This window comes from Mirounga angustirostris, unplaced genomic scaffold (genome assembly GCF_029215605.1).
Source record: "Mirounga angustirostris isolate CCGP_5_RB_7025 unplaced genomic scaffold, mMirAng1.0.hap1 SCAF_6, whole genome shotgun sequence".
Lineage (NCBI taxonomy): Eukaryota > Metazoa > Chordata > Mammalia > Carnivora > Phocidae > Mirounga > Mirounga angustirostris.
In genome coordinates this window covers 127,104,477-127,128,732 of record NW_026991714.1, presented here as the reverse complement: position 1 = coordinate 127,128,732, position 24,256 = coordinate 127,104,477, and the positions used below count along the sequence as shown (strand labels likewise).

Below are 24,256 nucleotides of genomic sequence, written 5' to 3'. Positions count from 1 at the left end.
CTGGGGTCATGACCTGAGCCAAAGGCAGACACTTAACCGACTAAGCCACCCAGGTACCCCTACTTTTAATTTTTTTTTTTTTTTAAGATTTTATTTATTTATTTGACAGAGAGAGACACAGCGTGAGAGGGAACACAAGCAGGGGGAGTGGGACAGGGAGAAGCAGGCTCCCCACAGAGTAGGGAGCCCGATGTGGGACTCGATCCACCCTGGGGTCATGACCTGAGCCAAAGGCAGACACTTAACCGACTAAGCCACCCAGGCACCCCTACTTTTAATTTTTTAAAATATTTATTTTGGGGGGGGCAGAGGGAGAGAATCTTAAGGAAGTTCCACGCTCAGCGTGGAGCCGGACACGGTTTGATCTCACAACCCTGAGATGATGACCTGAGGGAGGCTTAACTGACTGAGGTACCCAGGCACCCCTGTACTTTTTATTTTTTTAATTCTGTCCTGCTTAAAACTGTGACCTTACGCTTTTGGTTCAAATTTCTTTCAGAACACTCCCATCAGTGACATTTCTGCCTCATTCCCTAATTTAAGGTGTAGTCTAAGGCCCAGTTTTCCACCCTGTTTACTTACTCTCAGGTCTCATCCACTGTTGTGGTGCTAAGATGCTCAAGAAATGCTTAGTGAGTACTTAGTGCGCAGAGAGTGGGCAGGCATAGCAATACCCTAAATTGTCTTCTGTCCTGACTTCAAAACCCTCTAGTCTACATGAAAAGGAAATCTAGACTTGTGTCACGGTGATTGGGGGCTCCGTCATAAAATAACTGAACCAATTCACTGTTTTTGGAGGTGTAACTGGCAAAACCACAGTGGGACTTATGCATTAAACCAAAGTTTTGAATCTCAGGTAACAGGTCTAAGATCTTCAGCTGCTGACAGAACGTTGTTTGAAAATGCCATAATTCCCTCAGTCAACATAATAAAATCCATCTGATTTTTTCACCTCCCCCTTCAACTGTTTACCTTCATCAGTCACAAGAGCCTGTCCAGTTTTCCTTTACAGTCACTGCCACTGTATTAATCCAGGCTTTCATCACCTGGGACCTGGGACTATTCTATTAGTCTCCTAATTTGAGTCCCTGCCTCCAGCTCCAAGGGAATCCATATTACTTGTCTCAAAATACAATCTTCATCTTATTGCATCCCTACTCATAATTTTCATTAACTCCCAATTACCTGCAGAGTTGAACTGGTATTCCCAATCTGTATCCGGCCTCCTTAATTCATGGTATGGGAAGTGCCAGGGGGCCTACTAGGCAGTCGGGCCCTTCCTTCTGAGACACCACCTATCTTGCCGCTGCAAGGTATGACACCTATATCTCGTGTCCCTGAAACCCTCCAGGAAGTTCCTGGTCTACAGTACCTAGCCCCCTGCATGCCTATACCTTTTAATTAGTTCAGCCAACAGCTTTTGGCCACCCGTTGTTGCTGGGGTGTAGTGTGTTGCCATTATTCACGGCCTCGATTGCTATTTACCTTTTCAATTAGGATTCCACTGAGAGCTTCTGGAGCTAGTACCAGGTCTTCTCCACTTCAACAAATAATGAATTAGTATTTTCCCTTTTCGCGGGGGCTGTTCCCGGAGCCTGGCTCAAATTGAATAGGCCAGAACTTAGTAGTCGCAGGATCTGACCCACATGGCAGAAATGCGCAATCACAGGACAGGTGAGGGAGCCCGGAGAAAAAGCGAGAATCCTATTCCATCCTTCGCCGGTCGGCCCGCTTCTCGACCCCAAGCTCCGCGCGCGCGGTGCCCTGCCAGGACTACTTTTGGCCTTCGGCGGCCGCCGTCCGCAGCGCCCAGTCGAGCCAAAGGCCCTCGGAGGAGATCGGCTCTGGCTGCGCCGCGCTACCCTGACCTGGGCTCCCGGAGCAGGTGGGTCTTCGCCACCTCTCTGGCGGGGCCGGGAGTGCCTCTGCTCCCTCGGGAGAGAGTCGGGGGGAGGGGAGCCCGCCCCCAGCGGAGACCCCGGCCCGCGCCTCTCAGGGCCCCACCACGCCCGCCCTCGGGCTGGACCCGGCCCGGCTCTCCCGGCCGCGCGGGGGTGCTGCGGCCCGACGAGGGTCTCCCTTTTGCGCTGCCCTCGCGCCTTCCCGTACGCTCCGGGCCCGGGCCTGGCCAGGTCTGGCGGGAAGCTGTGCTGCCCCCAAGGGCCGGGGCTGCCGAGGGTCGCTGCCGCCCTCCGTCACTGCAGGAGTCTGTTCGGCTCTTGGTTGAATGTAGATTAAAAGCCCGTCTTCCCAGTTTCTAGACCGTCGGGGATTTAACACCTCATGTGGAGTTGAGTTGAGTTTGAACTAGTATAATGGTTAAAAGCACTGGGCTATGGGGGCTGATTGGGGTTCACATCTCGGCCCAGCCAGTTTTCTTCCCCGTAAAATGGGGATAATAATAGTACTTGCCACATAGAACCATTGTGAGAATTGAGATTTGCATGTTAAATGAGCAGTGCTAAACACAGCTCCTCTACTTTTGTTAAGGGCTTTCCCCAGAAACGTGAAAATGGCTTTGACCAGCAGGTGGCAGTGGTGACTATATAATATGTTGTGCAGCAAGTCCGAACGTAACTGATGTTGCCTCAAGCGTTTAGAGGCCCCCTGAGAATCTTGGCTGAATTGGCAGCCTTAAACTTTCTTCAGGCTGGAAAGTACATTAGAGATTGAGTAATACTACCTGCTATTTTCTAGGTTGAGACAAACCTGACGGTGGCTTCCTTAAGCAGGTCACAGCAGGTCCCAAGCCTCCTCCCTCAAGTTCAGTGTTAAATTAAAAACAAACAAAACACTTTCCTGCCACTTTGCTAGCCTGTTGGGATGGCACCTTGAATATGCGTTAGAACTGGATTGGAAACCACAGAATTAAAATGGATGTCTGCCTTCATTCAGCAAATAAGGTACCAAGGAGAAAAAGACAGAGTCTGATTTTCATTGGGTGGCTCGCCTCTCTGAGGGGGTGAGAAGCTGCGCCCAGAAAGATGTGATAAGGAGCCAGTTATGCAGAGAATGAAAGGAAGGACGTTCAAAGTATAGGAAACAGAATTTACAAAAGCTCTGAGGTAGTAAAAAGCCAGGAAACGAGAAAAGGCTAATGTGGCTGTAGCACAATGAATAAGAGGGGAAAGTAGCAAGAGATGAGGTTGAAGTGGTAGGCTGGAGCCTTTGAGCAGGGTCACTAGCAATGTTATTCTGAGTGCAATAGAAGTCATTGGAAGGTTTTAAGCATGGAATGCCAAAATCCTGTTTTTGATTTTAAAAGTTCACTTCTGCTGCTGTGTAGAGTTAATTGGGTTATGGTAGGGTAAAGATGACCAGTTGGAAGATTATTGCAGTAATCCAGGTGAGAGATGATGGTATCTTCAAATAGTGTGGTGGTGGTGGAGATGGAGAAAAGTAAATAGATTAAGATATAATTTTGGAGGTGAAATCAGGAAGACTTAATGATGAATTAGAAGAGAATAAGGGAGAAGGAGGAATCAAGGGTGATTTTCAGGTTTTCTGGTTGAGCAATTGGATGGATAGTGGTACCATCTACTGAGATGAAGAAAACTGGAGGAAGAACAGATTTGGGGGAATAGAGAATTCTGTTTTAGACAGACTAACTTAGGTATCTTTGCTATATCCAAATGGAAATATTTGATTAGCAAGTTATACATAAGAACTTGGAGCTCAGAGGAGAAATTTGTGTTGGTGGTATGAATTTGGGGGTCATCAGCATATGGATGACACGTAAAGCCAAAGGAATAGATGAGGTCACTGAGATATTACCTGATCTGATGATTATCATCACCGTTGGGCCTGTGGCAACCACTGTGTTTGGATATCCTTTTGGGATTAAAGCATTAGATTTCAGTAATTAGGTAAGTGAACTGTCCTTGCAGATCTGCAGATGGTTATGTGTATATTAGCTCCTATTGCCCTGAAATCCCCATTCCATGGTGGGGAGAGAGAAACAAGATCTCATGTCTGCAGGTAGTCCCTGGATCTGACTCCTAAGTTTGCAGGTTTCTGTTTTCAGTAGGCTGAGGGCCATGTCAGTTTTCTGCCACACACAGGACCGGCCATGAAGCTAAAGGAACTTGAACGGCCAGCTGTCCAAGCGTGGAGCCCAGCCAGCCAGTACCCTGTGTATCTGGCCACAGGTATGATGATATTGTGGACTATGATCTGCTGAAAATACATAGGTCAAAGGGAGACTTAATATCCAGAATTCTTTATTGAGCTTCAGAGAAAGCTTTAGAGTCATGGAAAGGTGGGGTTTGCTCGCAGCATAAGCAAGGGGACATTAGGTGTTTGGAGTACCTGGGGGCAGCCTTGAACTATGGCTCAAGCCAGGGCACCTCCTGTTTTCTTGCTTTCTTTGGAGTTACCACTTGAAAAAGGGTATACCCAGTCTTCTCCTGTTCCTCTGCCTCTCCACTCCCTAACCATTTATACCCCAAACCCATGCATGTATTTTTGCTTATATGCTGCCTCTTCCTAACTTTTCTTGTGCCTAGGAACATCTGCCCAGCAGCTAGATGCCTCCTTTAGCACAAATGGCACATTGGAAATCTTTGAGATTGATTTCAGGGACCCCTCTTTGGACTTGAAACACAAGGGAGTCCTTTCTGCCTCAAGCAGGTACTATGTCTGAATTGTTGATGAGTGTGCGGGACAGATCCTGATGTAGACCCTGTTCAGGAATCCTGGTAGTAATGTGTGCTTCTCAGGGCTCATGAGGAGATACGTGAGGGGAGAAGTTAACCCTGGGTTTATTTTGCAAAAGGATTTTTTAAAACACCCACTCGTACCTTTTCGGTCAGCAGCAGCAGTGGTGTCAGGCAGAATCATGTGATAGAGACGCCTCACACAAAGCTGGACCCATAAGTACCTGATCTCTCTCTGAGCCCAGAGATGTTGGCTCCTTCCTCCCTTGGCTCTTGTGAAGATAACCTTAAACAATATCTTGTTTTCTGCCAGTGGGAGGAGAATGAGTGAGCCTCTCTCTTCATCGTGGTTAGGCACAGATTGGGTCCTCGTGGATTTCATGGCTCTGGCAGGCCTACAGGGCTGAGTACTGGCATTCACAGAGCATATGTATACAGGCCAGACACTATGCTAGGAGCTCTGTATATCTTATTCATCCCTCAAAATGGGCCTGGGCCATAAATACGATTAGTCCCATTTTACATAGGAGGAAACTGAAACTCTGGGAAGCTAGGATTTATATCTAGGCCTAACTCCAAAATCTACCTTTTTTCTATTATTCAACTTTTCTTTTATAAAGGTTTTATAAAGATGTGCCTTACAGCAGTGGTCTCCAAATTTTCATACCACCAGGGAAAATGTGAATATTCACTATACTCAAGTTATATAGGCAATGTAAGTAGTATACATGCATTACTCTACTATTAAAAATGCAATTCCTATAATTTTTAGATTAAAAATATAAGTCTTTTTCCTACAGCTCAGAAAATTATCTTGCCCATCCCACTTTAGAGGTTACTGGTCCAAATGCAACTTTGCATTCTCTTGTGCATTTTTTGGTTCATCTGAGAGATTAATTAATTTATTTAGACAGAAGTACCCTTTTTTTCTTTTCATGGTTTAACCTAATAAAGGTTAGTTATTCTCCCTTTCTGGAGCCCCTATATCACTTTCTGATAGTATCCCTTATTTTATAGTTTTTTTACATCTCTTTGTATTTCCAGTACCTTTCCCTTCGAAGAGCAGCCACTGGAGGGTTTACCAATAATCATGAAATATTCTTAGCATCTAAGCAAGCATTTCAGAAAGGGCCCCTGAAAGGGGTGAGCTAATGCAATAATGTTCATACTCCTGGAGTTAAGAGGAGGGGCAGGAGGCAAGGGCTCTTGTCCTCAGCCAGCAAAGCAGCAGCTTCAGCACAGTAGTGGCTCCTTAGGAGAAAGAGTTCCTAATCAAGAGGCAGTGTAATTGCTTAAGAAATCTTGCCCCCTGCTTGTGTGTGCACATGCGCACACTCCTTCTCTCTGTCAAATAAATAAATAAAATCTTAAAAAAAAATTCTTTTTTAAAAAGGGGGCATCTGGGTGGCTCAGTCAGTTAAGCATCTGCCTTCGGCTCAGGTCATGATCCCAGGGTCCTGGGATTGAGCCCCATATTGAGCTCCCTTCTCAGTGGGGAGCCTGCTTCTCCCTCTCCCTCTGCCTGCAGCTCCCCCTGCTTGTGCACTCTCTCTCTCTGTCAAATAAATAAATAAAATCTTAAAAAAACCCTTTTTTAGAAAAAAGAAATCTGAAATTATATCCTAAGATCCCTCTGGGCGGAGATTTTTGTTTGTTTTACTCACTGCTGTATCTCTAGCTCCTAAAACAGTACCTGGCATTAGATGCTTAATAAATATCTGTTAAATGAACAAGTGACGTTAGAAATGTCTGGATTACCAAAGTGAGCACTCCTAGCCACCATTTCAGTTAGTTATAGTTATTGTTCAGTTAATCTTAGTGGCTTGAGAGCTTTTCAAGGGGGATGATTGGTTGGTTTTGCAGCCAACTAGGTTGAAGGGATCCTTTTTGAACTGGTGGTACTCAATTCAGGAATCATAAACTTCATTTCATACTCTGTTCCATCCTGCAAGGATTGGGGCTAAAACCAAAATAAATAGTACAGTTAACACTATTGATAGTATTTCATCTCTACTTTCTTTTCTAACTCCATAATTGTATCCAAAGATTGATTTGCATTTCCAGAGACCTAAGGAATTACCTTTGACCTAGATCTATTAAGAGTCTTGTTGAAGAAATTATCTTAGACACCCACTTGTGGCTCAGCCTGGGTTCAGTCACTTACTCAGAAATCCACATCTCAAACTATTGACCAAGATGATCAGGGTAGTAGAGGGCTGCCCATTCTTTGCTTTATGCTTTCCTCTTTTTTGTGTGTGTCATCTTTGGCATGGTTTAGTTGAAAGCACAATTGTATTGAGTTGCATCCTTGGCTAACGGTACATGACTGTGCAAATGGTATTCTGACAGTGGTCTTCAGTTTCCTCACTTATGTGTAAAGAAGAGGTTGTGCAAGATGACTGCTAAGAACCTACTGGGCTCTAGATTCAGGTCTTATGTTCAGTCTTTCCTTCCCTTTCTTTTTTATAGCATAATCTCTTTCCTTTTTCCTTTTTTTTCTCCCTGAAGGTTTATTTATTTATTTATCAGAGAGAGAGAGAAAGAGAGGAGATGGGCAGAGGGAGAGGGAGAAGGAGAGAAACAGACTCCCCACTGAGCACGGAGCCTGACTCAGGGCTCAATCTCAGGACCCTGAGATCATGACCCAAGCCAAATCAAGAGTTGAACGCTTAACCGACTGAACCACCCAGGTGCCCCTTCTTTTTTTTTTTTTTTTTTTAAGAAACCTTCCTTGTGTTTCTTCATTATTACCTCAACATATACTTTTCAAAATCTTTCCCCTTCTTTTGCCTGCCCTTTTCACCAGACCCATGGCTTAACCACATTTGAATTCTGAAGACCCCCTTATCCTCAATCCATGATGCATCAGAGAAATGTTACGTATTTAGAAATACCTGACCAAAAAAGAACTGCTCTGAAACACTGGTAAGGGTGCAGACAAGGGACTGCCTCAGGCTGTAAGTAGATAAATGCCCTGGATGCATCAGAATCGGTTCGGATTAGCACGCCCGCTGAAGCTGGCGATGTTTGGTTAGACGAATCTCATGCAAGAAGAAATGTTTTGGGGAGAATAATACGTGATGTGTGTTGACTTGTGGACTGAGGTCTCAGCTGCTGTGGCTGAATGAGATCAGAGGCCGATGTGTGATGGGTGTACTGTACTCCACCCTGTGTCTACACTGATCTCCTTGTGGTCTCTGTAACCTCCGTATGACCCATCCTCTAGTAACATGAAGAAAGTAGGTGATCTACCTTCCATTACCTTTATAGCAGTTCTAGCTACTTGGGGAGTACTGTGACCTTCTTTGGGTGCCTGTGTGTGGAACAGCAAGCAGAAAAAGATCACTTTGTGTACTTGGTTTTCCCATTTCCAAGGTTTGCCTTCTTTAGAGATTACATCAAGATGACAGAGTAGAGGGGTGCCTGGGTGGCTCAATTGGTTAAGTGGCTGCCTTAGGCTCAGGTCATGATCTCTGGGTTCTGGGGTGGAGCCCCACAGAGTCTGTTTCTCCCTCTCCCTCTGCCGCTCCCTATGGCTCGTGCTCTCTCTCTCTCTCTCTCTCTCAAAATAAAAAAAATCTTAAAAAAAAAAAATCACAGAGTAAAGAGAACGTAGGCTTTGTTGTTGGATAGACCTGGGTTCAGAACCCAGCACTGCCATCTAATGTCCTCTTGGACACGTTATTTAACTTCTCTCGCTCTGTTTTTCTCTGCTGTAAATTCGGGATGTATGGGCATAAGTAGCCTGGTGCCTACTAGGGATAAGGAAAGGACTTCCTCAAACAGCCACTGCTCCGCTTCACTGTCTTCATTCTCCAGCTTGGAGCACTGCCTTCACCGCTCTGACTTTTAAGGAAACTTGGATTCCCTCAGCTATTTTGGCTTGTTTTCACTTTAGTTCGCTAAGATGAGGTTGGGGTTTTTAAAAAGGAACCTGACTAAGCAAATCAAAGCAAAATCCTAAACAAAGAAGTACCTAAATTACAGAAGCAAGAATTGACACAGCACACGTTCCTAATTACAAAGTAGCTAAAGCTTGGCCTCAGCTGAGCTTCGCTGGGATGACCCTCTGATCTCTCAGGCCTCAGTTTATTCTCTTTAACCTTGTCTTTTTCTCTCTGCCAGAAGCGTAGCCCTGAGCTGGTCATTGGGGCTGGTTCTGTCTTTGTGAATTTCAATGTCCTCCCTTACTGGTTATTGGTCTAGGCTGGTATCAGTCTGATGTATTTAGTACAGGGGTTCTCAACCCTGGTTGCTTGTTAGAATCACCTGGGGGCTCATGTTAAAAATGTAGATTCTGAGGGCCTCTCTCTGGAAATTCTGCTTTGCAAGGTCTAGGTAGGTGTGTAAAGAATCTGTATTTTCTTTAGGTGCCACCCATCATTCTTGATGCTCTATGGTGCCCATTGTTGCCATCTCCATGGGAACCTCTTCAGCAGAGAATTCCATCGGTATTCTCATGTTTTGAAAGTTCCCATTTTTCTATACAAACGCTTTCTATACCTTCTCCTTAAATCTCTTTTCTTCTAATGTCTGAAAGTCCTATTTTCAAGCCAAAGGTCATCTTGTTTCTTAAGTTTTTATTTTGAAACTATTCAAACATAGAGAAGTTGTAGAATAGTACAGTGAATAATCATGTACCTTTCCTTAGATTTATCAGTTGTTAATTTTTTGTTGCATTTGCCTACATGCTTATGCGCTCTTCCTCTGCATGCACATGCACGTGTGTATACACACACGCACACACACACGCACACACACACACGTGTTATTCCCTGTCCATTTGCAGAGCAGAGATGATTGACACTCCTTGAGCCCACTGAATGATCATGTCCGGGTCCTTGCTTAACTTGTCCCAGCTGGTCCCACTCTCCCAGGTGTTCTCTATCATGTCCTGTTTGGGCTCCTGCTTCACCCTCACTAGTGAAATCGTTAACCATAGGACTGTACTTTCTACATGCTTAGAGAGAGTCATTTTGTCACGCTGTGTGTTCTGCCTTTTGGTCACTCTAAACTAACAGGGCTTTATTTTCCAACTCTTTGGTGATTCCCCCTTGAGGTTTCAGGTACCTTTGTCTTCGGTCTGGATGTCATAAGCTGTGACCATACTGAGGTTACTGCAACATCTTCTACCATCCCTGTGTGAGTTTTTCTCTGGCCATACTCTCCTCTGGTTCCTGTAAAACCGATTCTGGGCTTCTCTAGCTACTCTGTTGACTTGCCTGCTGCCCGCACTGACGTCTGGCCCCAGGCGGACGTGGCAGCCTCTTGAGCCCGTGTAATGCACATTTGTCTGCCTTGTTAAGATCAGTGCAACCTTAGAACACATGGCCGTTTGGACAGTAACTTCGGAGCCACTGTTTGTGTCAGCTCTGCTGTTTTATCTCAGTTGCTGACCTGGTCTCAACCAGTGCTCAGCTCTTTACTTCTAACAGGTGGTTGCTGCACCAGTGACTGGCCAGACAGGTCCCTGCCCGGTCACCCCACTCAGTTTCTTGGCCAACTTTCCAGGGTGTGGAAGCATTTCATTTCAGTTAGGGATCTTATGACATCATTTGATGTGAAATCTGGCTTCTCTGAAGGGCTGTGGAAATACCCTTGGCTAGCAGCTGTGAAATGAAGGACAGACTACCTGTGAGGCTTTGGGGATCTCACATGCCTTCCCTAGGAGCTTTGCAGAGGACCCATCTTTGTCTGCAGGGGCGCAGGGTCCATCTTTTTCTTTTGTGCAAGACAGGGGCAGTGTCTTGTGAGAAGCATCATTAGAAAGCCAAAAGTGTTTTCCAAGAGGTATGTTTATTCTTTACGCTTCTATGTTTGTAGGGCTGGCCCACTGCAACCATATAGCAGATCCAGTGGGCTAGTCACAGGGAAGAGACACAGGGTGGAGAGGTCCTTGGGTCTTTTTTACTTCCAGCTTGAGAGGGAAGAGGGGACAGCAATTGTTGGTGTAGGGAAACCTGCTTCTAGTCAGGTACAAAAGAATTTGGATCTTCCTCTAAACAGAATACACTATTTTATGTTGGTTAAGAGCTCAGGCTCTAAAATAAGGTGGGCCAGGGCACCTGGGTGGTTCAGTGGGTTGAGCGTCTGGCTCTTGATTTTGGCTCAGGTCATGATCTCAGGGTCATGAGATCAAGCCCCATGTTGGGCTCCATGCTGAGTGTGGAGTCTGTTTAAGATTCTCCCTCTCCCTCTGTCCCTCCCCTGCTCTCACTCTCTCGCCACAAAAATAATAATAAAAATAAATAAAATAAGATGGGCCGGACTTTAAACCTTGATTCTGCCACTTCCTAGCTGTCAAATAGGGATAAAGTTACTGTGTATACAGAAGTTTCATAAATTCTCTGTGCCTCAGTTTCCTCAATTGAAAATGGAGTTAATAATATTTCATAGGGTTATTGAATATTAAATCAGCTAATACATGTGAAGCACTTAAAACAGTGCCTGGCACATAGGAAGTATCCAATAAGCATTAGTTGTTGTTATTTGAGTTGTGAAGATTAAGTAAACTAATCTATTTGAAATATGTATCCCTGGGCCTATATAACCCTAATAATGTTAATTAAAAAAAAAAACATGCCACACAACCCTGAGGCAGTGATCTCCTGCCTTCCTAGTGTAACAAAGATGGAATTTTTTTCCAGAGAAAGGGCAGGACCAAGCAAGGAATATGGTGTTGTGTGTCTAGTAAGTGAGGGAGACAGGCAGACTCCATCTCGGTGGGGATACCTGCGTAATGGCAGAGGCTGACAGAAATGCCTCCTCTCTGCCTACTGACCTGATTCTGCATTGGTGCTGATGCCAGTTCCTCCTCTTTGTAGGTTTTACAAGCTGATCTGGGGGAACATTGGCGATGGGCTTCTGGAAGGCTCCGGGGTCATTGCAGGTGGCGGGGACAATGGCATGCTTACTCTATACAATGTGGCCCACATCCTGTCTCCCGGGAAGGAGCCTGTGATTGCCCAGAGACAGAAGCACACGGGGGCTGTCAGAGCCCTTGACTTTAATCCTTTCCAGGTACTGCATTTCATTTGGTCAAACATGCCCAAGCCATGGAGCCACAGATCTGAGTGGAAGCATTCACTTGTGACCTCTAATCTATAATTCTTAGCCCTTCCCACACTGTTATGGGGGAGGTTTTGGAAGCCCCAAATGTGGGTCTCTTTCCCCCTTACCTGTTCGTACCTTTTCCTGGGATGGTGTGTCTCCTAAGGCCTTTTCTTCATACAGGGCAACCTCCTGGCCTCGGGAGCCAGTGATTCTGAAATCTTTATTTGGGATTTGAATAACCTAAATGTGCCAAGAACCCCAGGATCTAAGTCACAGGTAAGGAGTCTCCCGGGGCTGCTGATTAGAGTGTGCAGCTGATTTGCCCAGGAAAGTCTTGAATTCTGGAGGCACCCAGAGCACAGGAGAGTTTGGACTTTACCACTGGAGGGAAATAAAGCACCACAGACTAACATATTACCAGCCAACCCATAACAGGGATGGAGGGGAGGGTGTGTGTGTGGTGGTTTGTGGTCAAGAACTGTCCTAGGGTTTCTGGAAGGAAGATAAAGAAAGGCAGTAAAAGACATTGAGAAAAGGAGTGAGTACTATTTATCATAGTAGAGCTTAGGCAGAGTAGAGTAGGGCCCTGGGCTCAGTGGAGTGGGGCCAAGAGGGGACGCCCAGATATATCCTTGTCCTTTTTGTTGGGGTGGGTCAGCTTTGCCTCTATAGCAGGTTCTCCCATGCAGTTGGGGATCTGGTGTATGTCTGTCTCTGAGTGCATCTACCTGTCAGTCTGTAACTGGGCCCATCTTCTTTGCTTCCTGGCTCTTCTCTGTCTTGTGCTTACAGTATCGTGAGGTAAGTTAAGTATAAATTTGATAGCACCCTGTGCCCTAAAAATAGCAATGGCTTTTCTTTCTGCCTCATTCTTTCTGGGGGTCTTACATGTCTTTGTTTCCCTCCCTTCCTCCTCCTCTACCTCTCTCTTTGTCATAGATAAGAGGGCTGTTTTAAATCTTGACTCCATCCTCTCAGGAGCACCTTGGGATAGGGGTAAATTCCAAGTGTGCCTGCCATTCTCTCAGCTTCTACACCAGTCCCCTAAAGGATCCTCTCTGGAAAATTCAACTCCCAGCTCCCTGACACTGGGTTTGGGAAGCCCCATGTCTACTCCTCGGCTTTCTATGGGGGGTTGGGAGCAGTGGAACAGCAAATGGCTCTTGGTCCAGGAGATGACAAGTTGTCCTCTATCCTCTATCCTCTATCCCTCCCCACCCTTCCTGCCTCAGCAGCCTCCAGAAGACATCAAGGCACTCGCTTGGAACCGGCAAGTTCAACACATTCTGTCTTCTGCTCACCCCAGCGGCAAGGCAGTTGTGTGGGATCTCAGGAAGAATGAACCTATCATCAAAGTCAGCGATCATAGCAACAGGGTGCGTCGTGGAGACAGAATACAGGCTCAGGCTCTGGCTTCTTTCTCATGCCTAGACTTTGGAGCTGCTCTTCCCCAGGCCAGGTGTCTGCTTTCAGCTGTTGCACTTGTAGGTTCAGCCTCTTAGCAGATTTCCTGTTGAGAGTGAATGCTTAGGGAAGCTAAACAGCTGATCCAGAGGCTACTAGTGTTCCTTACTTACTCATGGTCATCACTTATCACATAGAAGAGACACAAAACCTGCCCTCAGAGATCCTATTCCAACTGGGCAGAAAAGGTTCATAACCAGAAGTGTCAGGTTATATCACCCATTGGGGTCTGCTTTGTCCACAGATGCACAGCTCAGGCCTGGCCTGGCACCCAGACATAGCCACCCAGTTGGTGCTGTGTTCAGAAGATGATCGTTTTCCAGTGATTCAGCTGTGGGATTTGCGCTTTGCCTCCTCGCCCCTGAAGGTGCTGGAGAGCCACAGTAGGTAATGTCTCAAGCTCTGTCTACATCCTTGGTGGATGGTGGGGCATAACTGACCTGGGTAGGAGGCAGTGAATGCCTCACTTTAGTTACCAAACATCTTGCGTGTCTTCAAAGTCATTCCCAGTGAACACACAGTCTCCCAGTCCTAGCTGTAACCCCAACAAAGAGGAGATCCTTGAGATCCTGAGGTTATGGAAAAGAACCTGAGATTCCATTTAACTTCCAGAAATGGGAGTGCAGATGGGGTCATGAGAAATATTTGGAGCCAATGTTTAGTCCCCCTGGGAGAGTCCCCAGGCTCTGATTTAAGGATAATGTTCATTTCTTTAGGTAGTGAGGTTGCTTCCTCCAAGACTTCTCCTTAATAAGAGAACCTAGGCTCCTATCTATCCTTTGAACAGGCCTGCCCCTGAAGCTGTAGCTCTTAGGCCCATAGCAGAAAAAGCAGCCCACACTGTTCTTTCTTACTAAAGAGCTGTATTGCCTCTATACCTTCTTGGGGACTTTGAAGAGTTGGGTCCTCACCACCCTCCTGCGAAAAAAAAAAAGCACCCAGAGGGGTGGGTGCTTGCCTGATTCATGCTGTTCATAGTCCCTACTCTACAGTCAGGGAAAAGAAGCAGGCCATTCTGTGGGGACGTCTGGGGGCAGAGTGATACAGTGTGTAGCGCATAGGCTCTGGGATTTGACTTGGGTTCGGGCTGCATGACTGCTGAAGGTTCTTTAATTTTTCAAAGCCTCATTTTCCTCGTTTGTAAAATGAAATGAGACTTCTCGTTTTATAGGGATGAAACTTATCCAAGATATTTGAGGTACCCTACTCAGAGTAGCCATTTGACAAATGTTAGTTGCTCTTTCCTTTTTAGGGGGATCTTGTCAGTGTCGTGGAGCCAGGCTGATGCTGAGCTTCTGCTCAGTAGTGCCAAGGACAACCAGATCTTGTGCTGGAACCTGGGGAGCAATGAGGTAGACTCGCCGTTGTGTGGGCATGCTGGGAGGGGAAATCCGCTGTGTGTTCTGGGTCACGTTACCTAAGTCAGGGTTTCTCTAATGGTCGGGTTCCCTCACAGGTAGTGTATAAGCTGCCCACACAGAGCAGCTGGTGCTTTGATGTGCAGTGGTGCCCTCGGGACCCTCCAGTGTTCTCTGCTGCCTCCTTTGACGGCTGGATAAGATTGTACTCCGTGATGGGTAGGAGCTGGGAAGTCCAGCAGATGAGACAGGCTGACAAGGTTTGAAAGGCTTGGTGGAGAATGCTGGAGGGAATGCTGTCTCTATATGGGGGGAGAGAAAAGGACGAATGGCCTAGGAGGAAGTGGGGACTGTTGGAGACTGGGAAACCAGGACCCTGGGTTGGGAGGGCTTCACCTTTGCTCTAGTGCCCATCTTCCTGGGAGGGTGTCCGTTCCTGCCACGATACAAAAGAGGCCTTCATATTGACTCTTGCTCTTGGATGTTCCCTGTGATATTTCAGGGACATTGGATCTCCATGCCGGGACCATTATTTTGGAAGTATGAACTGTCTTATCTCCTTTTCTCCTGTAGATCCATTCTGTGTCTACACTCCACTGTAGACCTTGGATGCAGTAGGCTTTCCAAGAGCCTACTGCATGGGAGTCCTACCCTCACTACCAGTTCCCTAGAAAACGGGAGTCCAGCCTTTCTGGGCCAGATTGGTTATCTCAAGGATTTCTCCCAGAGTAAGGTTTACAGATGCAGCACCACTTCGGGTTGGTGATACAGGTGTGCTTTTACCCTCAGATCTCTTCTTTCTTCAGCAAAGGCCAGCCTCTCCCACCACTGCAGGTACCAGAGCAAGGGGCCCAAGCATCATTGATACCTCCTCTAAAAAAACCCCCCAAATGGATGAGAAGGCCAGCAGGTGTTTCATTTGCTGTAAGTATAGTGTGTGGGGGTGTGTGTGCATGGTTGTGCGTGTGTGTGTGTTTGTGAAGCCTCTCGTAAGCCCAACATGTAGCTGTGTTCTATAGATTTATTCCCACTGCCTGTGTCTCAGATCAGGCCCATTTTAGGGCTCAAGCAGAGTTACTATTGCTTTTCCCTCTACCCCTTCACCTTGCTTACTGTGCCAGTCCTGTCTAAAAGGTATTGGTTGCTATAGGCTGCTTGGTTATAGAGAACTGCCTGAGATTCCACCTGATTTTTCTCTAACCCTTACATGTCTGGACTGGTAGTGAGTCCAGACATGTAAGGGTTAGAAATACAAAGCAGGAAAGAAAAAAAATATAAATTCCATCCTGTCACTCCTCTGCCCAAAACCTTTGACCTGCATTTCCTTATGGACTTACCTTTCCAGTTTTTATCCCCACCTTATTCTTTTTTTTTTTTTTTTTTAATTTATTTGACAGAGAGAGACACAGCGAGAGAGGGAACACAGCAGGGGGAGTGGGAGAGGGAGAAGCAGGCTTCCTGCAGAGCAGAGGGCCCGATGCGGGGCTCAACCCCAGGATCCTGGGACCATGACCTGAGCCGAAGGCAGACGCCTAACGACTGAGCCACCCAGGCGCCCCCCCACTTTATTCTTATGTGTTCCCTAGGTTCCAGTTACATATGACTACTTTCTGTTCCACAAATAACTCCTCAACTTTGCTGCTTCTGCATGTACCCTGCCCTTCACGTCTCTCCTGAGCCATTGAATCCTACTATAGTCTTTCATGGTCCCTTGCTTAAGTACCACCCCGTCCACAATGCCTGTCTTTAAACCCTTGTCAAACTTCACTTCCAAGGTTTCTATTCCTGTAATGATACATTCTAACTATACTAAGGTTACTTAAATACATGTGTGGAGACCCTACTAAGTAATAGACTCCTTGAAGACTTGAAGATAGGGACCACATTTTGTTCGTTTTTATCCCTAAAGCAAGTGCTTCTCAAACTTTAATGCACATACAGATTACCTGGAGAATCTTACAAAAATTCAGATTCTGGTTCATTCAGTCTAGGGTAGGGCCCAAGATTCTGATTTTCCAACAAGTTCCCAGGTGATGCCCTTGTGGCTGGTCTGAGGAGTGGCAGGGTCCTAAAGCACTTAATCCAGTGCTTTAAATATTAGGTTTGAATTGAAAACAGATGTATCGAATAAGTGGTTCTTGTGTTCACAGCCACCAGTTTTATTGTGGAGGTAAATCTAACATACTCAGGAGGTGAAGAATTCTGATGTTGAGAGAAGTACATTCTTTGTTTGTTTGTTTCAGGAGGTAATTCTATGTTTGTTTGTTTGTTTGTTTGTTTTTTATTTGAGACAGAATGAGAGAGAGAGAGCACATGAGAGGGGGGAGGGTCAGAGGCAGAAGCAGGCTGGGGAGTAAGCAGTAGTTGTCAACCATGGCTGCAACCTGAAGAACTTTCAAATATACTGATGTCTAGTCCCACCACCAGAGATTCGGACTTCATTGTCTGGAGTGCAACCTCATGACTCTGGATAGCTCCTCAGGTTGTGTTAATGTGCAGCCACGGTGGAGACCTGCTGGAGTCAAGGAACTTTACTAAGCTCTGCTTGGTGACAGATGCTTTAGGTAGGGTACCTAATAGCGTGAGAAGGATGCTCAGGGGGGGCTGTTTTGGTGGTTGAAGGCTCAGAAGCAGGAATGAACTGGGCACTTTGGGGATGTGGAGCGATCACATGAATGAGCAGGGAGAGAGAGGCTAGAGAGTCTGGCCCTGACTTTGGAGGAGCTTAAGCTCTCTTCTGTGGCCTTTGAAACCAGTAGTCTAAGGCTTGGATTGGAGGAGGAAAACCCAGAGGCTAGCAGCCTATTCCAATAACCTAGGTGTGCTAGCGCTGGGAATGGGACAGGGGGCCCTGTGTGAGAGACACTGCACAAGACGAGGTCAGACTGCTGTTCCGTGGCTGTAGCTGTGATGGGTATAAAGACCATGACGATGCCAAGGTGTTTAGTCGGGTGACTGGGAGAATGGGGCTGCCAGCACGGGTCAGAAGATGAGTACCGTGTGCTAGAGTTTTACGCTGATGGTGCTAAAAATGTAGAGGTGGTTTATGTATAGGGGTGCATTTTCTACTCAGTTCCTGATCCTGTTCCACCCCCAGGAGTTGTTATTGTTGATTTCCTATCCTAGGGTCGACCAATAAATAGCCTTCCCTGTGATTTGGACTTGGTGTTAATTTTTAGCTTGAAGATACAACCTTAACCCTTCTTGTTTTTCCTCGCCAGTTTGGAGGGAAGCTGGTTACCTTTGGCCTCCCCAGCACCCCTGCCCATCAGATGCCACAGCCTTGCCTCCGCCTAGTCTTCATCAGTCAAGTCATCACAGAATCTGAATTACTGAGGCGGTCAGCTGAGCTGCGGGAGGCCCTGGAATCAGGAAATCTTCTGAATTATTGTCAGAACAAGATCGAACAAACATCACTGCAAAGTGAAAAGATGCTCTGGCAATTCCTGAAGGTAGGAAGCCTGAGGCTGGCTGCTCCGAAAGTGTTTCCCCAAAGCCAGAAACTCTAGGAGATGGACAACCACATTGTGACCTAGATTACAGAGGCCCTGACCTCTTAGGCTTTTTCCTACACCACACCACCCTCTGGACACAGAATCTTTACTTTTTACTGGTGTCTCAGAGACCTTTTGCAGCTAAGGAAGCTGAGGGGTACAAGTGACATTTGCCTTTTTTGCTTCTATTGCTGATGTCCTAGATACTTTACCAAGGCCAAGGTGAAGGCTTTTATGCCATGGCAAAGGGCAGATAACGTGATGGGAAGAGAGAAGAGAAAGGAAAGGAAGGAAAGAGGATTGGCTGGAAGGGGGCATCATCATGAGAAGGCTTTGAGTTTGTTTCAGATAACCCAAGGCAAGTTATTATGGTGGGACTCAGGGCTTAAGTCCCAGTTTACTCTGGAGGCATGGATCAAGTTCAGTGCTAATGAAATTTCAAGTTGTGCATGACATCAGGAGGAGTGTTCCACCTGTCAAAGGAATTGAGTAGATGGGAGGAGAGAACTAAAGGGAGAAAGAGAACTGACTGGACAGGCAGTGAGAGGATTATTCAAAGCTTTGGGATCGTAGTAAATAATGCAAAAAGGACAGAGCTGTCCCAGGGGATCTAAGAAGGGCTTGGGGTCTATGCTTCAGACACAGTAGAACTTTGTGATGGTAGACACCAGGAATCTGGGAAGGAGACAGGATTTGAGAAGGATCATCAACTGTAGAGTGAAGCTAGAAAAAGGTGTGGGAAGAAAAGAATAAGAAATGATGCTTTTGTTGTAAGCAGAATACGGCCAACTGCTCCAGGAATGGTGGAATGGGAAAGAGAATAGAGGGCATCATCAGGAGTTGAGCCTTTCTTCTAAACAAAGGAGGCAGCAGTACCTAAGGATAGAGGGGAGTCTGGTTGAAAACCTACCCAAGAGCTGTCCATTATGATGGTTCTGAAGCTGAATGTGGCTGAACATTTCCAAAGGACAAGTATGGGAGAAGAAGGGAGCCCTGAGAGACTGTGAGAAAGATAGTAGTCAGAAGTCATGGCTCTGTGTAGGGCAAATGAAGGGCCCAGCCACCTAACCCAGATTAAGGTACAGCTTCAGGAAGGCTTGGCCCCCAGTATCTGGGACACTGAGTGGGTAAGCTGACTTTGTGTTTTGTTTTGTTTTTTTTTAAAGATTTTATTTATTTATTTGACAGAGAGAGAGAGATCACAAGTAGGCAGACAGGCAGGCAGGTAGAGGTAGAGGGAGAAGCAGGCGCCCTGCTGAGCACGGAGCCCGATGTGGGGCTAGATCCCAGGACCCTGGGATCATGACCTGAGCCAAAGGCAGACACTTAACCGACTAAGCCACCCAGGCGCCTCTAAGCTGACTTTGTTTATTGTATCTATGCAGCTTCCACCACGAACTATGTTTTCAAGTAGATATTTTTTTTTTAAATTTTATTTATTTATTTGACAGAGAGAGAGATCACAAGTAGGCAGACAGGCAGGCAGAGGGAGAGGGAGAAGCAGACTCACCACTGAGCAGGGAGCCCGATGTGGGGCTCGATCCGAGGATCCTGGGATCATGACCTGAGCCGAAGACAGACGCTTAACCGACTGAGCCACCCAGGCGCCCCTTCAACTAGATATTTTAGACTCACGAGACTCTAGGTTCACTTGGCATCAGTCTCCTCAGAAGGATGTGGGACAGGAACCACGGCTTGGCAGGGCAGCCTGAGGTGGCGCTCTTCTGTGGGGGTTCTTGCAGCCCATGCAGCGGTCCAGAGTTCTCATCACCTCCCCAAAAGACAGCTCAGGTGCAAGGTGATGAGATGCACACAAGGCAGGTGTGTCGGTGGCCCCGGCTTTGAAGCCTCATGCCCACAAGAGCCAATGTCTCTTGTACCCACTTCCAAAATGTTTCTAGAGTCCCTACAAGAGATCTTTTCAGTTACAAGAGTCCTTGCAGTCAGGGAAGCCTGCGAGCATGGTGTCCACAGATGCTATTTAAGTTTTGTGTAGTTCGAGTCCAGATATAATTTATCCATCACAAGCAACGTTGCCTGGAAACATAGGTGACATTTGACTCTTACCAGGTATCCAGGCTAACAGATCTAGTAAGTCAACAGAAGGTCCATGGTCCAGTTTTCATGTAGAAGTGGGAGAGGGTTTTGTTAACACCATGCCTCCAGCTCAGCAGGATCAAATTGGGGGAGGAAAAGGGGAGAGACGGTGTTGGCCTCAGTAGGGCACTTCTGGTGGTATGAAGAACTATATTAGAGGGTACACTGGCACAGATGTTCAGCTTATGCAAGAGAGGGTCATTCACATTGATTTAATGGAGACTTGTGTGTTGTGTGGTTCATTAGGTGACCTTAGAGGAAGACTCCAGAATGAAATTTCTAAAACTATTAGGATACAGTAAAGATGAGTTCCAGAAGAAGGTAAGCTGCTTTCACATCAGAAGCATGTACTTGAAGCAGAGAAGAAGAGAATGCTGTCAGTGGGAACCGTCTCAGTGACCTCTTTCTGGGCTTCATTAACGCATATACAAACGTTTTACCTCCTGGATGTAGGCTTTTCCCCAGGTAAATAGCCCAAGAATCTTAGAGAGTCCAGTCTGTGTGGTGTGGAGGTGGGAAGAAAGCATAATAGGTGTTTGACCTTGTGCTGGGAAGAGGGTACTCATAGATCTCTCCTTGCAGGTGGCCGCGGGTTTGAAGAGTGACTTGGGGCTGGACGAGACCCCTCAAGGGAGGCCCAAGGGAGATGATCTCCACAGTAACAGACAGCAGGCTTTCTGCAGCCAGGTGTGGTTGGAGCCCAGACAGCCAGACCTGGGGTAGCACAGGAGACCTGCCTTTAGGGCATCTGCCCCTTCCTGGACATTTGCTTTGCTCTCATAAAGTGCTTGGCTTCTGTAGAAGTCTTCAAACTCCTCATTTCTTGGAACCACAGTGAGACACAGAGTGCATAAACTTTTGGGCTGGGAGAGGAGCTATGGACTAGAGACCTTCCCAAACCTTATCTGGTTATTCTGTAGCTTTACCCATTAAGGGCCAGATAGTAGAGCTCTCAGAGAGAGCTACCAAGCCAGCTGTCTGTCTGTTTTCAGGTTCATTTCCAAAATAGCCACCTCTGTCCTTTCTTGTACAGACCTCCGAACACATCACAGAGGAAGCCTCTGCCTCCTCATCCTTCTTTGATGAGCTGGTCCCTCAGAATATGACTCCATGGGAGATCCCCATCACAGAAGGTACTCTGATCCTGAGGGAGAGAAACGCTCTATGTGGGAGTAGGTGGGCTCAGAGTTCTTGGACTTGAGAACATTTTCTTCTTGTCCTCTGCCTCCTGCCTCCCTCCCACCATCACAAATGCTGAGTGGTTCTGTTACTGGTTAGAGCTCTCTCTGGATTTTTATGGATATGTCTTTCCTGTGGAAGGCCTTCTAGCAAGATTTTTTTTTTCTACTGTTTTCTTACTTAAAACACTGACTCGGGGCGCCTGGGTGGCTCAGTTGGTTAAGCGACTGCCTTCGGATCCTGGAGTCCCGGGATCGAGTCCCACATCGGGCTCCCTGCTCAGCAGGGAGTCTGCTTCTCCCTCTGACCCTCCTCCCTCTCATGCTCTCTGTCTCTCATTGTCTCTCTCGCAAATAAATAAAATCTTTAAAAAAACAACAACAACAAAAAAAAAAACCACTGTGACTCTGTTTTTGCTGAGCAACCACACACTATACCTCTAATATTGCCATATGAGGCTCTCCCTCATCTTGAGCCCTGTCCTTAGAGTTACCACTGGACCTGGCACTCTGGGACAGCCCACTACATTTTGTTGTTGAGGAATGAAACTTGGGACTTTTGTTTGGGGCAAGGGAGGCTGAGTGATACAGAGATAGAAGGGGTGTACTATGGGCCCTGTAGGGGACAGGAAGCTAGGGTCTGAGGGCAGGCTCACATGGAGGGGATGCCTCTGCCTGCAGACACTGATGGACTCCTGAGCCAGGCTCTCCTGCTTGGAGAACTACGCCCTGCTGTGGAGCTGTGTCTGAAAGAAGAGCGCTTTGCTGATGCCATCATCCTGGCCCAGGCTGGGGGTGCAGATCTGCTAAAGCAAACACAGGAGTGCTACTGGGCCAAGAAGAAAACCAGAATCTCTTCGGTAACTGCCCACTGTGCAGGAGAGGAGGGGAGGGGATTACTTGGACTTTGTCAGGTGGATGCCTGCACCTTGATGTTTAGAAGATCTGCCAGGCTTTCCCTCTCCCCACTCCAACCACTCCTACCTCACCCCCAACGCCTAGTCAGTGGTCTAATAGGAAGCCTGTTCACCAGTGGCTTTTCTTAGCACGTCCCTGTGTGTGACTCTGACTGTGTTGGATGGATGGCTAATGACGTCCTTCCCTCTCTGCTCATTATAGCTGCTAGCCTGTGTTGTACGGAAGAATTGGGAGGAGATGGTTTATGCCTGTAGCCTGCAGAACTGGAAAGAGGCACTGGCCTTGCTCCTGACCTACTCTGGGCCAGAGAAGTTCCCTGAGCTCTGTGGTAGGTAGCCCTGGGTTTCAGGATGGAGTGGTGTGACTCTAGCGTGGAGTTCATGGACACGGTGAGGGAGGAGGCAGAGGAGCAGCCTGAGCTCTGGGAGGTCAGGCCGTGTTGTCAAGGCCAAGGTCTGGTTCAGCTGGGAGGCAAGGACTCTAGTAGGGATCATGTATTGTCCTGTTTTACTTTTTCTCGCAAGAGCTCCGCCCTTCCCTGTAGCGCAAAGTTGGCCTCATTATTGTCCAAAGCCACTGTGGTTACTTGTCCCAGCTCATGATCCTCCACCTATTTTCAAACAGGAGAATGAGAAGAAGCACGGGAAAGCTATGCCATTAAAGAACTTTCCTTCTCTCTGCAGACATGCTGGGTACTCGCATGGAACAGGAGGGTGGCAGAGCACTAACCTCCGAAGCCAGACTCTGTTATGTGTGCTCAGGGAGTGTGGAGCAGCTGGTGGAGTGTTGGGCAAGATGCCACCAGGCTTCCTCCCCCCTGGCTCTACAGGTGCTCCTTCTCTGTAGGGCACTGGTCACTCCATACCAGGCTCTTAGGAAAGGCTATTGATAGGGATGTGCAGGGACATCAGAGGCAAGTCTTCTGGGTACCCAGGCTGGGATTAGTATATTAGGGAGTAGAAAAGGGCCTTCAGTGTCTGGGACCTTTTCCCAGGGATGAGCTAGCACCTCCCTCTCTCCTTCCCAGTCAGGGGAGACTGAGCAACAGCTGCTTAGGTGTTAACCTTCATAATTTTTTCCCACTTTAGGTTTGGTTATACAAAGTTATTCTCTATTTGAATAATTGTGAGCCTGAGCCTCCTATTAGCTGCTATGAAAAGTTCTGTGGATTTAAATTTTACCAGACACTCTACAGGTAACTAGAGAAGACTCATAGGAAGACAAAGTCACAGATGAAACGATAGTATAACAGACCCTGAAACTGATGATGTACTAGCAGAGGAAAGGGTAAAGAAAGCAAAAAAAGAGGCAGAGATGTATGAGAGTCTAAGACCCAGATGGACCCAGTTGAAGCAAATGCTAATAGCTTGGGAGGTGAGGCCAAGAGGCTCTTCTCTAACTATTACATCTCTTACGTATCATCACTTGCTGCCTGTACCTGGCCATGGCCAGGTACCCTCATACCCAAAGTGGGAAGTCCCTGGGTGAACTGCCTGGTCTTAGGGAGCAGGATGTGCTTTGAAGAGACCTGACTGCCTTTATCCCTGTTCCTATAGGACCTGATGGAGAAGGTGATGGTCCTTAATAGGAGCTTGGAGCTACTGCGGGGTCCTGACGGGGTGAGCGCAGGCCCTGCCACAACCTGCAGGGTCACTCAGTATGCCAATCTCCTGGCAGCCCAGGGCAGCCTGGCCACTGCCATGAGCTACCTACCCAGTGACTGTACTCAGGTGAGTGGGACCACGTACAGAGAGCAAACCATTTCAGTCATCTAACACTGGCTGAGCACTGCCATGTTCTAGGCACTATGCAAATGCTGGAATTCTAGAATAAATGAGATCTAGTCCCTTAGGAAGCTCACAGTCCCTTGGGGGAAATCAGATGTCAGTAACTTACAGTGTTATAACAGAAGCTTATACTAGGCACTGTGGGACTCCAGGAAAGGGGCTGGTTTTGCCCAGAGCAATCAAGGAAGGCTTTCCAGTGGTTAAAACAGTTGAGCTGGACCTTCAAAAAGAAGCAGCTTCCCAGCAGATGTA

At 47.0% G+C, this 24,256-nt stretch overlaps 1 protein-coding gene across 18 annotated transcripts in view; it reads left to right on the top strand.

Moving 5' to 3' along the window:
- The first annotated feature begins 1,756 nt into the window (after positions 1-1,756).
- Positions 1,757-24,256, top strand: part of SEC31B (SEC31 homolog B, COPII coat complex component) — a 116,925-nt gene continuing 94,425 nt past the window's right edge. For 8 of the 18 annotated variants that reach the window (XR_010412547.1, XM_064595154.1, XM_064595159.1 and 5 more), the window contains exons 1-18: positions 1,789-1,885; positions 4,025-4,148; positions 4,506-4,629; positions 11,480-11,675; positions 11,889-11,984; positions 12,941-13,084; positions 13,417-13,559; positions 14,425-14,524; positions 14,629-14,790; positions 15,320-15,454; positions 17,752-17,982; positions 20,368-20,442; positions 20,704-20,808; positions 21,155-21,254; positions 21,981-22,159; positions 22,419-22,545; positions 22,901-23,046; positions 23,774-23,947. Coding sequence is in view for 17 of the 18 variants with exons in the window: in XM_064595154.1 (XP_064451224.1) it covers positions 4,070-4,148; positions 4,506-4,629; positions 11,480-11,675; positions 11,889-11,984; positions 12,941-13,084; positions 13,417-13,559; positions 14,425-14,524; positions 14,629-14,790; positions 15,320-15,454; positions 17,752-17,982; positions 20,368-20,442; positions 20,704-20,808; positions 21,155-21,254; positions 21,981-22,159; positions 22,419-22,545; positions 22,901-23,046; positions 23,774-23,947 (2,316 nt within the window). In the remaining variant the exon portion in view is untranslated. Of the gene's footprint in view, positions 1,886-1,925; positions 4,630-5,275; positions 5,371-11,479; positions 11,676-11,888; positions 11,985-12,940; positions 13,168-13,416; positions 13,560-14,424; positions 14,525-14,628; positions 14,791-15,319; positions 15,455-17,751; positions 17,983-20,367; positions 20,443-20,703; positions 20,809-21,154; positions 21,255-21,980; positions 22,160-22,418; positions 22,546-22,900; positions 23,047-23,773; positions 23,948-24,256 lie in introns of those variants that run through there. The other 10 variants (XM_064595153.1, XM_045878619.3, XM_064595151.1 and 7 more) reach the window with 9 other exon arrangements.